At 33.8% G+C, this 14011-nt stretch overlaps 1 protein-coding gene across 1 annotated transcript in view; it reads right to left on the bottom strand.

Annotated features, from left to right (window-relative positions):
- Positions 1-7207, bottom strand: part of LOC119840287 (vacuolar protein sorting-associated protein 11 homolog) — a 13444-nt gene extending 6237 nt beyond the window's left edge. Inside the window, exons 1-15 of the mRNA XM_038366834.1 lie at positions 7030-7207; positions 6838-6906; positions 5983-6156; positions 5555-5707; positions 5286-5416; positions 4996-5146; positions 4257-4685; positions 3564-3839; positions 3067-3286; positions 2739-2961; positions 2321-2479; positions 1225-1382; positions 693-774; positions 334-549; positions 40-165 (exon numbers count right to left, since the gene is read on the bottom strand). Of these exons, the coding sequence (XP_038222762.1) occupies positions 40-165; positions 334-549; positions 693-774; positions 1225-1382; positions 2321-2479; positions 2739-2961; positions 3067-3286; positions 3564-3839; positions 4257-4685; positions 4996-5146; positions 5286-5416; positions 5555-5707; positions 5983-6156; positions 6838-6906; positions 7030-7044 (2582 nt within the window). The 5' untranslated portion in view covers positions 7045-7207. The remainder of the gene's footprint in view (positions 1-39; positions 166-333; positions 550-692; positions 775-1224; positions 1383-2320; positions 2480-2738; positions 2962-3066; positions 3287-3563; positions 3840-4256; positions 4686-4995; positions 5147-5285; positions 5417-5554; positions 5708-5982; positions 6157-6837; positions 6907-7029) is intronic.
- Between the last annotated feature and the right edge of the window lie 6804 nt (positions 7208-14011).

Genomic DNA, 14011 nt, shown 5'->3' with positions numbered 1-14011 from the left:
TGCAGCGCCTCGCACTGGCGGGCGGGTGTGTATAGTTACGGGTCGGGCTGGTGCAGCAGGCGCGCGTGCAGCGCCTCGGCGGCGCGCGGCGGCGGCTCGCTGCGGCGCGCGGGTCGCCCGCACGCGGGACACTCGCGTTCCGACTCGCTGTATGTCTGGAAGCAGCTGCAAATTATATACTCAGTTAGTTACTTTTGTTATATACAGAGTGTCCGGCTTGTAATAAAACAAATTGTGAGGGTGGGTAAGTTATTCACACATCTGCCTTCCTTTGTATATACACAATGTATGTAAACCACCGCCAAAAGCAAAACATCTTGTGAGTTAACTTACTCCTGGTGGAACGAATGCTGACACAAGAAATGCACGGTCGGCAATTCCAGTGGTCTATTGCACGCAGCACACCTTGAGCTCTGGAACGTCACCGGCTCGTGCTGAATCACTTGGATGTGGGCCTTCATCTTCTCGATTTCGCTCTTGTACTTAGTGGCTAATTCTAATTCGCGGGTGATTACTTCGTCCTCAGATTTGAGCACGTCCATTAGATATCTGGAAGGAGAATATATTAAACTAGGTGTTCATAAAATCATATGTTTTTTTTACAATTTCAAATATTTTCTACAAAATGACAAACGAAAATCTAGATAGAATTCAATTTTGGATTTTCTGTATTTCATCAGAGGATAACTTACTTCCGAACATCTCCGAGTGTGTATGTTGGTGTGCTCGCCAAACAATCAATGACTAGAATTGGGGACATAAGTTTTTCAGTCGCTGAAACAAAATATCAATTGAATTTCAAATCTGATTAAATCTCAAATAAAAAGTATCACTATAGAGCGGTAGTAAACAAACTAACTATGTATTACTATACTTAGCTCTATCTATTGAGTTCAAATGAGTGTGAGTATGGTAGTAAGGGCATCCAATTTATCTGAAAATGGCTATAAACAATGGACAACAACAACATCTTACAAGTTGGAAGATATTAAATGGGTCATCAAAGAAGGTTTGGTGTGTTCAAGTTTCAGAACAGTCAAGTGTTATACAAAGTGCAATAACACAAGGCGTGGCTGAATTTTACACAGATGTGAAGTGCTATGTTAAAATATGTAACAAAAAAAAAAAAAGTAAAATTCAGTGTCAGGAGAATTCAAGTGAGACTAGGTTTTATAATATGAGAACTTGAGAAAAGTTGTAATCGTGGGCAGGGGCAGTGTTTACCAACAACGTGCAGCAGCTCGGGCAGGCAGGCGGGCGGCGGCGGCGCCCACAGCACGTCGAGCCACAGCCGCGGGCACGCCGCACCGCGCCGCCGGCACACGCCCAGCGCGCGCTCCGCCCGCCCCGCGCGCACCTCCAGCGACACCATGGAGCGCCACCTGACACCCAAGAGATCTATCATTCACTCTACACACTCTATATGTCGCTCTCTATCAATCACTCTACGTACTCTAAATGTCGCTCTCTATCAATCACTCTACATACAATATGTCGTGCTCTGTCAATCACTCTACATACTATATGTCGCGCTCTGTCAATCACTCTACATACTATATGTCGCGATCTATCAATCACTCTACATACTATATGTCGCGCTCTATCAATCACTCTACACACTATATGTCGCGCTTTATCAATTACTCTACACACTCTATATGTCGCGCTTTATCAACCAGTCTACACACTCTATATGTCGCGCTCTATCAACCACTCTACACACTCTATACAAATACATACTTATTCTCCATTTACATTCACCAGTGTAACTATACAAGATTAAACTTTTCTCAATTATTACAATTTATTTTGTCATTTGATCTATATCCAACTCCAACGCACGAGCCTTAATCCAAAATTTTATTAATTTATTAGCCATTCGCGGAGTTCATATAAGATTATGATCTATCAATTTGTGGAAAGCCTGAGGGTACATCGAAAACGTTAACACTATTATGCACTCTAACATCGATACCATAATTCTCACCCAAAATACTCTTTAGGAGGCCAAACAGCACTATAATGTCAAATATATGCATCCCATCATTATACATAATCAAAGGTAATACATACCCTACCATGCCACTGCTTTCATACTACCAACTATCCATTATTTTTTTATTATGTATTAAAAATAATTTTATATGTAACAATTTTATATTATTATGTAAACTTTTTAACCACATAAAACCATTATAGAAATAAACAAAATATAACTATAGTTAAATAGAAAAAAAAAAAATAATATCTTTAAGTTACATTGCTCACTTACAGTGTGTTGTTGCATTAATTTGTCACACATGTGAAAAGTAGAACTTACAATTTCTTCTCCTCATACAAATGTAGTATTCCAGCCTTGAATCCTAACATTTGGCAGATGATCAGAGTGTGGTCCTTGTCGTAGTTGGCGTCAGGATCCTTCAGAACTCCCAGTATCTTGTTTTCGTATATTTCCTTGTCGCTATCTGGAGACTTCGCCCTATAATAAAAACAGTATCTCTATTACGTCTAGGAAAGGTATAAAAAATATTGTATTCGTATTATGTTCTTTAAATATTCCCAAATTATTTATTTATTAATTGATCTAATCCCCATAAATTCTAATCCTAACCCTCTAAAGACTGTTAAACTTGATAATATCAATCAATTTCAAAATTACTAAAAAAACAAATAAAAAAAAAGCCACAACTGGTCCTTCGAACCGGAAATAAAGATATAAAAATTTAACACCTACTCACCAAACATGTATATAATGTTCTATAAGCGCGTCATACACGAGCGTGGAACACTTCACGTCCGTGGATATCATGTGTTCCAGGAAGGCGATCAGCCGCTCCGAGTTACTGAGGAACATGTGTATGAAGTCGTCTGGTAGGGCGCGGTCTGGTTCACGATACCGACCAGCTAGGGATGTTTCGTCTACTAGAGGTCGACTACGTGGCTTGTAGTCGGTGCATAGTACTGTATAATTACAAAATTAATATAAAAATTATAAGTCGTTTATCAGCTTTTTTGTGACTACTTGTACATACTACTATACAATTTCAAAGTTATAAAAATACCCACATTTTAACAATTTGGTGCTCTCTTCTGGCTCGTGCTGTATCAACTTATGCCCATACTTCTTCATATACGAATCGGCGTCATCAAATTCCAACTCGGCGATGTAATCCAACGCTTTTATATATTCCTTTTTATCCTCAATTATCATTTTGAGATACCAGTCGTGTCGGTTGTGGTTGGCGGCGAGCGACAGAGCGTCGTCTACACTTACTTGACGGACCACCTGATAAATTATACGTTAATATAAGTAATAAGTAAGTAAGTAATAAATGTACTTTGTTATGACGATACAAAAGTGCTTCTATAAGAAGTCTAATTGATTTCGAATAATAATGTAAACATGAATTGAATGTAAAACATATTCCTCTATATTATAAAAAAAAAAATTAATGAAGTAATACATTATTAAAAGTATTTTTACTCTTGCCAGATTTTTTGTTGATAATAGTTAAAGGGCGTAAAACATTAATTGCAATATTAAAAAATAAATTATTTGATACCTTTATAGCTACATCAACATCAAAATCAATGGCCTTGTCCTTAGAGTTGATGAATTCCTTCAGTTTCCCTTGCTGATCATGCTGGTCTATTTTCACGTAACATGTCAATAGTAAAGTCGTGTGGTCTTCCGTAGCATAGCCCTTCTTGTGAAGTTCTTCTAGGTATTGTATAAGTGGCTCTAAATGTCTTGATTCTAGATATTTCCGAATCACATAGGATGTTTCTAGCCATCCGATTGTTTTGACGTATTGATCTATCGCTCCTTTGAGATCACCCTAGGAATTAAATGGATATTGATGAAATTGAAAAATCTTAATAAAAAAGAAACATATAATATTTCGACTTTTTCCTATTTATTGAAATATAGTTCGCCCGGGCTTCGCCTGTGGTACATATATAGCCTATGTCACTCAGCGAACTTGCAGCTTTCTGATGGTCAAAGAATTTTTAAAAGTGGTTCAGTAGTTTTTGAGTTTATCCATTACAAACAAACAAAAATACAAAGTCTTCCTCTTTATAATATTAATGTAGAATAAGATGTTCTCTTGAATAGCATTAAATACTTAAGCATTAAATCTTTTCATATCATTTTAGTACTTGCCCAGTAATTAAAAAAATGAAAATTATTCTTTGTCATACTGATAATTTATGAAAAAATAAAATAACAAAGGTATTATTTAAAACAAACTCACTTTGCTGTACAAGTGATCGCCATACTGCTTATAAATCTCAATGAGTCCCTCGGCATCATAGTGTTGGCTGCTGGCAATACGAATTGCGACGTCGTACAAATTTTTCTTAAAAAGTAACGACAGTTTCGATTGAAGATCCTTCTCGTCCAGATATATCATCTCCTTATTCTTGGTAAGGATGTAGAAGGACCCCCATTCCGTCAAAACAGCATCAATTTCCTCAAATGTCTTTGAGAAAACTATGAATTTGTTCTGTATGTCCAATATAGTGACATGGTGAGATTTGGGAGTATTCGTTGAACTGGACGGCTTGTTCGAAGTTTCGTTTGTAGTTATGACGAGATAGCTGCGGAACCAATTGAGACGCAGCTTCTCGCCTTCGAGGGCGTAACAAGGCCCGCGACCCTCCGTAGTGTAGCAGTATATTGCCTGCGAATTACGACACAGACTCAGATTATGAAAAGCGAATCTACACAAATTTCATTGAATAAATGTCATTTAAACTATAACAGAGTCTTAGAATCAAACTTGTTTCACCATATTTTATTTGCTTAAATTTTATATTTTATAATGAATTAAAAGAATATCGACAGCAATAATGTCATGCTTAACAGCAGCTAATGGAACAACACAACGTCACAAGGGATGAAGGGGCATAAGTTCTATGGTGTCCGACAGCACGCACGCTCGCACGCACGCACACGCAACGCACACACGCGACACACGCACGCACACTCACGTCACTAGTGGCGACGGTGAGGCGGTGCCTGTCGGCCAGCACGCTGCAGCCGGCCACCGCGCCCATGGCGTCCAGCACCACGCACCGCTCGTTGGTCAACCAGCACACCATCACACAGTTGCGGGACACCACAAACAGCTTATCGGCATCTCTAAAAATTGTTATAGAAGTCATCAGTCTTTATTCAATTAAAACTAACTCACTGAGCTCAGAGAAGTATACAATTTTGAGAAAGTTGAGGTTAGTGATTTAGATGCCTCAAAATCACAATATTAGAAAATATTACTCACTTGAAAGCAAGTCCTGTGATAGGACTAGTTCCTGTATCCGACAGTGTTTTCATTTTGCCACTGCGTTGTCTGGCTATGTCGCCACGGAATAAAGATACTGAGCCATCTTGGAAGCCAACTGCTAGAAGATTCTGAAAGTGCAAATTTTACTTTATTTCAAGTCAATGACAAATTGGGAGATATCTATATTTGCAATAAATAAACAAGGAAAGAATAAAAGTGTTTTTTATTATAACTTGTTTTCAATAAACTATGCCGATTTATACTACCTTATTATCATGTACAGCAAGTGCAGTGGCTGGTGTCGGGAACATATGAGATGGCACTGCTCTAGAGGTCTTAACACACTGTGGATTGCCATGTCTATCCACTCTTGACCAGTCCCACACTTTAATAAGTGGTGTGACACCTGCCTCATCTTCCTGTTGAATATGATAGTATAATAATAAAATGGACATGTGGATTGTGCCACAGATAACAAAAATACTTACATCAAATCTTTTGCAAAATAACAAGCATGCTTTATATTTTATGCAAACAAATTATAAAATAAAATCAATGTCAATTTTATACAATTAAATACAGGTTATATATCTTAACCAAATCTAAATAAATATCAATTTACCTAGAAGTTCTAAGGTAACCACATAAAAAAATAATTCTTCTCATGATGTTGAATTAATATAATATTACTCACGCCAATTGTAACCAACAGTGGATCATGAGGCAATTGTTGGGCATGAGTGATGACCAGTTCATATGCCTTAAACGATGTGATCTCCCAAGAACGAGAGATCAGGTGAGCCCAGCCAGTCAAGTCACACAGGACAACATGGTTATTCCCGCTTGTTGCTACTGTTACATTAGTATCCTAGAATCAAGATTGTTACAGTTTGTAGAATGTTCACAAAATTTTTATTTATTTATTAGAAATTAAGGGACATGTTCCATATTTGTTAGTAACAGAACATAATTATGATATTTTATTAGTAAATTTAAAACTCATTAGAATACTATTGACATTATCAATCTGTTTCAGTTTGATTTATTCCAGAGAAGAACAGAGCTCAATTAATAAGTAAGTAGAGAAAATAGTTGTAGTATAGTAGTGCAAAAATTAAATATGAATCAACAATTATTGTGTTATCGAGTTTATTTAATATTAATAATTTGTAATTTTGTAGAGCCAGAGTACACAACTATAATGAATTAACTGATAGCTTATCATGGCTGGAACCTTTGAAATTAATATGGATTGAGTGAGGCTAAGTATCATGTTGCATTTAATAAATAAAAATAAAACATATACACTGTTCTGTATTTGTTTCAGAATCTCTTATCTATACATATATTATAAAGAGCAAAGATTTGTTTCTGTTTTTGTTTGTATTTAATAAAATAGTGAATATATAGCTTCTACACACTTAGTCTTGTGACTATGGATATATAAGAGTTGATAATATTTTGTTACTTGAGAAACATATCAAATAAAACATAAATATGATTGCAGATAAAATAAAATAACAGTATAAATGTTTTAAATATAACTTACTTGAAGGCATTCTGCAATCTTTCCATTGTCTATATTCTTGTGTATATCAAAAAACGAAAACCGTCGCCACTGGAATCACAAAAAGAAATGCTTACTTAATAACATTTCGAATCCAGAATTTTGATAATTGTAAAAGGCATATTGAATATTCATCATTATTTTTTTTGTTTACTCATGTTTAAAAATACTTACCTCTAAAAACGCCATTATAAAAAGGCGTTATTAAAGCAGCATTGAAACAACAGTGGACTTTTTCTAATATAATTACAGAAAATATGATGATTAATTTTACAAAATCACTTACATAAATTTACTTTACGAATTTGTAATTTTGTAAATTGAGCTGACATATTATTAATTTATCAATGACAAAGACGTTTAAGTTAGGATTTGTTTTGACATAATGACATTGACAGTAATATTTACGGCTAGCAACACTAACAATTTAATATCTAGTTCGTTTTAAATGGATGGTCCCAAAAAAGTATGAATTTCTCAAATCAATTACTTTGCTTTGCCAATAAAGCAATTTTATGTGGTTTTGACTGTAACTTTTTAAACCCAAATTAATATAATGTAGTTTTTTATTTACTTATATAACAGAAAAAGTATTTAACGAATTTAGCACACAATATGCTTTAGCTGTCCTTATCCGGTGACAGTTACTAAAGTGTAAAGTTGTTTGTATTCCACTGTTTCTATATTTAATTTAATGTTATTAAAACCATCTTGAGATCGTAGTGGAACAGGCGTTTGATGTCTCGTTAAGCTGCAATAATTAAATAAATGTAATAATTAAAATACACAAGGCAAAACTTAAATTTAAATTTCGTTATTTTATTACTTACTTGTAGTTAATCTGTTTTAAATATTCCAACGGCGCATATTTGCCTATGCCTGGTACATTGGTTTCCACGGACAAGTTTGCAAAAATTATTCTGAAAATTATATAATAAAACTCTTTTACGACTATTTATTGCGAATGTCCACTGGGCCGAATGTGGGCCGAACGACGAACACCTATATGGGCTATAGGTACCTATATTTTGATGTGACTTTCATTATAAAATTTAGGTGTGTATTGATTAAGTTTATTTTAAATCGATTCATCAGCTTCGCTCGATCAGTCAGCATTTAAAATATTAACAGTTACCTTCTATACATATCTATGTAATCATCATCTTCATTCCAAACTAGGTTCGAGAATCCATTAGTTCGTACAAATTGCTCAGGTGTTAAGGCAATGGCTCCTCCAAATCTAAGCAAGTGAAACGAAACTAGTAATAGTGGATAGTACATACACGACAGGAACATTTATGCAATCTAAAATTAGCAACGTTAAATGGCCTGATGGAACAGGTATCAGTAACCTGTACTGTATCTTATATCTTTAAACGAGCAATTATACACATATATATATATATATATATATATATATATATATATATATATATATAATTGGAATCTCGGAATCGGCTCCAACGATTTTCATGAAATATAGTATATAGGGGGTATCGGGGGCGATAAATCGATCCAGCTAGGAATCTTTTTTAGAAAATGTCATATTCGTGTTTTATTCGTGTTTTATCGACTCAAACTTACTTTTTTAATAAATAGGAGGCGTTTGAGTAGTCCCAATTTATTATGACTCTTCCTGACATCTATTGGCGAATAATAATACGATAAATGCGAAAGTTTGTGAGGATGGATGCATGTGTATGTGTGCGTCTGTTACTCTTTCACGCAAAAACTACTGAACCGATTGCAATGAAATTTGCTTCGTAGATAGCTGGACAACTGAAATAACACATAGGCACTTTTTATACCGATATTCCTACGGGATACGGACTTACGCGGTTTCAACCGCGGGTCACAGCTAGTAATATATAGTATAAACTTTATATAGTTTCACTAATTGACCCGGCAAAGGCTGTTGTGCCTGAGTCTTATCATAAGGGTATGGAAAATAGACCTAACCGATATGCACAGAAAATTTCATGAACATCGGTCCAGCCCTTTCGGAAGAGTATGGTAACTAAATTTGTGACATGAGAATTTAATAAATATAGAAATTATCAGATTGATTGTGAATACATGAATGAGTTAATAGCAATAAAGTACCTAGCGATTGTAATAAAATAAACGTTACAAATAAGCCTGTTCGTGTATGTGGCACGTACTTAGGTCCAAATCATTGTGATAAATTAGAGAAATCAACCTGTGTGGCTTTCTCGAATCAAATATAAGCCGCCGAGGATGCCGTCCACATTTATACAAATTGCGTGTGTCTTCAGGAACGATGTACGCATCGTGGAAGATTATACATTGCCATCCTTCAGGACGCTTTGTTTGCGCCACATCAAAACCAATATTGTATAACTGTCCACGTTTGAATGGAGGCGAGGCATTAACTTGAAATGAGATTTTTCCAATCTTTTTAGAACTTTACATTAGGTATATAAATGCGAATGATACTTTGTCTGTCTGATGGTTATTCAATGGGAAAGGGGACTTATGTGGAAAAAGTGTTGGACTGTCTATTTATTTTTTACTACGCGAGCAAAGCCGCGGCCGGAAAGCGGGTAAAGTTATATTATAATTAAATAAAAAAAAAAAAACAAAAATTGAAAAATATACATATACCTACTTACGAGAATAAATTAAACAGATACCCGTTAATTTCATGTCCCATATCTAAACAATGTTTCATGGTGATAGAAACTATAGATAAACAAATGAAATGCTGGCTGTATTTGAATTTTGCCTGATAATGACACGAAACCCATTTAAAAAAGCAATTTGCATTATCTTTATAATTACCGTGCATTTATAGCAAAAACTACATCGGCAATAATGCCGGCTACTAATAAGCTGTGTTATTTTATACTCACGTTTATAAATAACAAATATTTGATATTCTAGCAACTGTTTCATCAAAAATGGATGCATATAAAATAAAAAGCTGCCCAAATAAGTTTTCATGCGTCTGAAAACAAACTGATACATTCAATAAGGTCACGAGAATCTTGATGAATTACAAAATAAGTAATATACTACATATTGTTAAGCAGAATCTCTTTTGATAAATAATTATTACCCCTTTATTCCGTAGCATAAAATAATTTTCCAAAAAGTCAATCCTTGTCTTATTTGCGGTTACGTTACATGTAATATAAATTTAGTATTTGGAAAATAAATAAGCGGACAGGTATTAGTCTTAAAATATTCTAAAAGGAATTCATTCGCTAGACAAAATAAACCAGCCCCTGCATCCTTCTGTATCCTGTAAGCCAGGATAAATGAATTTCGCTTATGAATTTTCGATACCTGGCGAGTAAACTACGTGAGATGCCTTTGCTTAAACTAAAAGGTTACTATCCATTTTTAAAAACTACTACATGAGCATGCGTGCTTATAAATAAATGGTCCTGAAAATGGTATAATAGAATATTTGGGAAATTCTTGAAGGTCTTCCTTTGGTTGGAAGTAAGGTTAGCATAAGCATGTAGATTCAAGCATATAGCGAAGATAGGATCTTTTATGTGATGACGATGAAGGTGAAACTGGTGTAGAAACAACATACTTATTAGTTTCATGTATTGGTACGATGATTGCCGCATTTTGTCTTGCGATACAGGCGGAAGGCGAATGAATACCACCCGATACAATATCTATGTACATGTTTTCAATACCATACAATCCAACAATAGATTTGTCGCCAGGAACAGGGCCTGGAATTAGCGGGATTTATAAGGCCGATATGATACTACATAATACAACTTATTGGTTAAAAATAATTGTCTATAATTTTTTTATTTAATATCGAGTGCAAGTAAAACGAAAGACAGCAAATTATATAAATACTTAACTAAGTTAGGAGGTATCAATGGGCATAATTCGTTCTTTTCTGCCTCATAGTTCTGGAAGTAATAATATAACCCATCTTTTACCACATGATTTTCCGCGGGATCTGATTTATTTGACACATTTCTTTCCCGCGTTATGTTCTCCCTACAGATAATATTATTGTATAAAATTTTCCAGTTTTGTGAAATGTTTACAGGCATGATTCGCAAATGATCTGATGTAAATCTAAAATGAAACCGAAAAAATATAAAGATTATATATAAACAGCGGTAAATATTCAGTATGGTATGGGTGATGCTTACTCAGAGTTTTTAGAATGATTCGTTTTCATTTTAGATTTTTCTTTCTGCCATATTGTGTAATATATTGAACAACATATTTGATTCACGACACTTATGATTGCCGCTATAATGAAAATAAAAAGAATTCTACGTGTAGTTCTAGATTGTATCATTCTATGGTTCTGGTATCTACTCAGTTTAATGAAAATACATCTTCGTTATAATTATGAAGTCTTTTATGTTTATTATTGATACCTACGTCAAGAGAAATACAGAAAAAATATATGAAAAAGTCTTAATGTTGACAGTTAATAAATTAAAACTTGTTTCGGAAAAAAGGTATATGTATAGGCCCAGTAATTATATTCACAAAATTCGATATAATTTTATTGATATTATAATAATTATAAATAGTTAAATATTTGGTAAACGTCGTTATTAAGTGGCCGCAAGATATTGTTAATTACTGGTCGAATATAGGGTAGTTCTAAAAAAAATTAAAACGACAGCGTCATTTTATTGTCAAAGAAAGGAAATGGCAATTTGGGACCGTCGAGCACGTTATTTCATTTAAATATTTTTACAAAATTTTCGAAAATGCCGAAATACTACAGATTTAGGGCAACGACGCCGACACGAAAACCAAAAAGGAAAGAAAAGGAAAGGGACAGGGAAATCGAAAGGTAACAATTATCACTAGCATTCAATTGTTACTTTAGTTATATAAACTATTCTGGTATTGTTCTATGACTAGATTAGATGACATTCTTCTTTTATTAACGGAATAATTGTAATGTAATGTTTTTTTTTTATATAGAAGTATATATCCTATGTTTGTATTTATCACTAAGTTAAGTTAGTTGCTTATGAAATGCAATATGTTATTTTTACTTATTTTGTGTGTTTTAATGCAAATCCGCTTTGACCTAAATGTTTAAAACTTAACAAACAAACAATAATTAAACCTTTCAGCACACCTAGACAGTAGGTCAGTTGTATTATTTGGTAGGTAATTGTTAATGTTTTCTTTTTTTCAGGAATAAAAATGAAGTAGATAACAGTTGGCTAGACTTAACACTGGCATGTTCACCGGCGCCATCTTGGTATCTGCGGCGTATTGCATGGCGCGAATCACCCCCCATGATGGGCCTTCCGCGGCAGCTGGCAACAGGACTTCAGGCTTCTTTGCAGTTCAGTAATCGGCCGATTTACGTTTTTAAATTTCTACAACGATTTGCCCCCAAGATATGACGCGGCAGTATTGGGATGTCAAAATTTTTGTTATTGTTGACCCAACTTTACATGACGTATTTTTTTTTAACGTTTTTTGAGGCTAAGGCTTCCTACAGAAGTGAAAGTTTAAGTGTTCTATTATTATTGTTCAAACGAGGTTTTGAAATTTTGTAATCGTTTGAATATGATATTTTAGTTTTGAAAATAAAACTTGATTCCCTTTTTGGTTGTCGTTATTTATCGTTATACATAATGTTTAAGATTTAAATGGTGTTTAACAAAAGCTGATTAAGTGCATGAAATTTATTCATATACATTGCAGTATAAAGTAGGTAGTCTATATAAATAGCCTCCTAGCTAGCTATCTTCAGATATACAACTCTCATACGTAGGTACCATAAAATCGTTTCGACATGAATGAAAGATAAACAAAAAAACAGGCACATTTATGTTTCGCATTTATAGTGTACGTAAGTAGTAAGATATCAGTGCTTAAATCATACGATGATGAAAATTTTCCATATTTTAAACAGTTACTGCAACTGTGAATTATATTTGGTTAATATGTAATAGTATATAATTTTGGTTTTAAATACTTAATATACATGGCTACCTTATTTAAATGGGAATTTACAAAGAAACAATATTATATAAGAGCAATATTTCTAGAATATATATAATATATATATAGATTTATCTTAACTAAGAATGAAATATATTTCATTTGACAGAAAGCTATTTAAGCTATTTTTATATCAAAGAGGGAAATTGGCCTTGAGAGACTTCAGCTGTAGCGATTAAATTTAACGGTTTTACAAAGACTTATAGAGAAAACGTAATTTCTCAAGTGTTACCAATTGATTGAGTAAAAAATTTAGTTTACTTTCTTCTAGGGGTAAGTTCGGTTTATTTTTAAAAATATAATGACTAAATGCACATATAATAATCATTTTATAACCCAGAAAAAAACCAAATAATTTCGGATGCCCTGTATACAAATAGTGGAAAATAAAAAGGAATAAGTACTTAGATATCGTTTTAATTATTATAAATAAAAAAACTTAAGCTTCTTCAAATCAACAAGCTATCAAATAAACAAAAATCATAAAGATCGGTTCACGCAGTAAAAAGTTATGAAGTAACAAACTTAACAATTACAGTAAAATTGGTAACCTTCACCATTTTTTGAAGACGGTTCAAAATGACTTGGAACGCACACAAAAAAATTATATCTTAATATTTCTGTGGGGGAGAGAGGGGTTTTTAACCCCTAAAACCCTCCTATTATTTATTATAATGTGTATAATAAATCAAGATACCACATTCAGTCTCTTTTAATTAAAACATCCTACCTTTTATTTTTATTACAAATTTTCATATTGAATATCGGCGAGCTGATATCTATTCGTGATAATACGAAATAAATAAAAGCGCTGAATGACGGCTGAATGGGGATATTTATTTAGTGCCTCTAATAAAAGAAACCAATTAACAGGAGTGCAAGCGCAAAATGCGAGGGAAACTAAACGCAATAAGAGCTAAACATCTGGTGCATATCGATTTAATTATTGCGATGGACTACTGGAGTCACTGAAAAGCTCTTACGTCCACTGTATGCTGTCCACTCGACAGTTTATTAGCGAAAAACAAAATCACGCGCTGTGTTTTCTTTACGAAATTTTGTATTGCGTTGCATTTGCCATACAAACATTGATTCAAGATATCTAATCATTTTTGTTTTAATTTTTTTTTACAGATACATATTTTTTTTAATATTCCTTTTTTAAATTTTT

The sequence above is a fragment of the Zerene cesonia genome, chromosome 5 (assembly GCF_012273895.1).
Source record: "Zerene cesonia ecotype Mississippi chromosome 5, Zerene_cesonia_1.1, whole genome shotgun sequence".
NCBI classification, from domain to species: domain Eukaryota; kingdom Metazoa; phylum Arthropoda; class Insecta; order Lepidoptera; family Pieridae; genus Zerene; species Zerene cesonia.
This window is presented reverse-complemented; position numbering and strand designations above follow the sequence as displayed.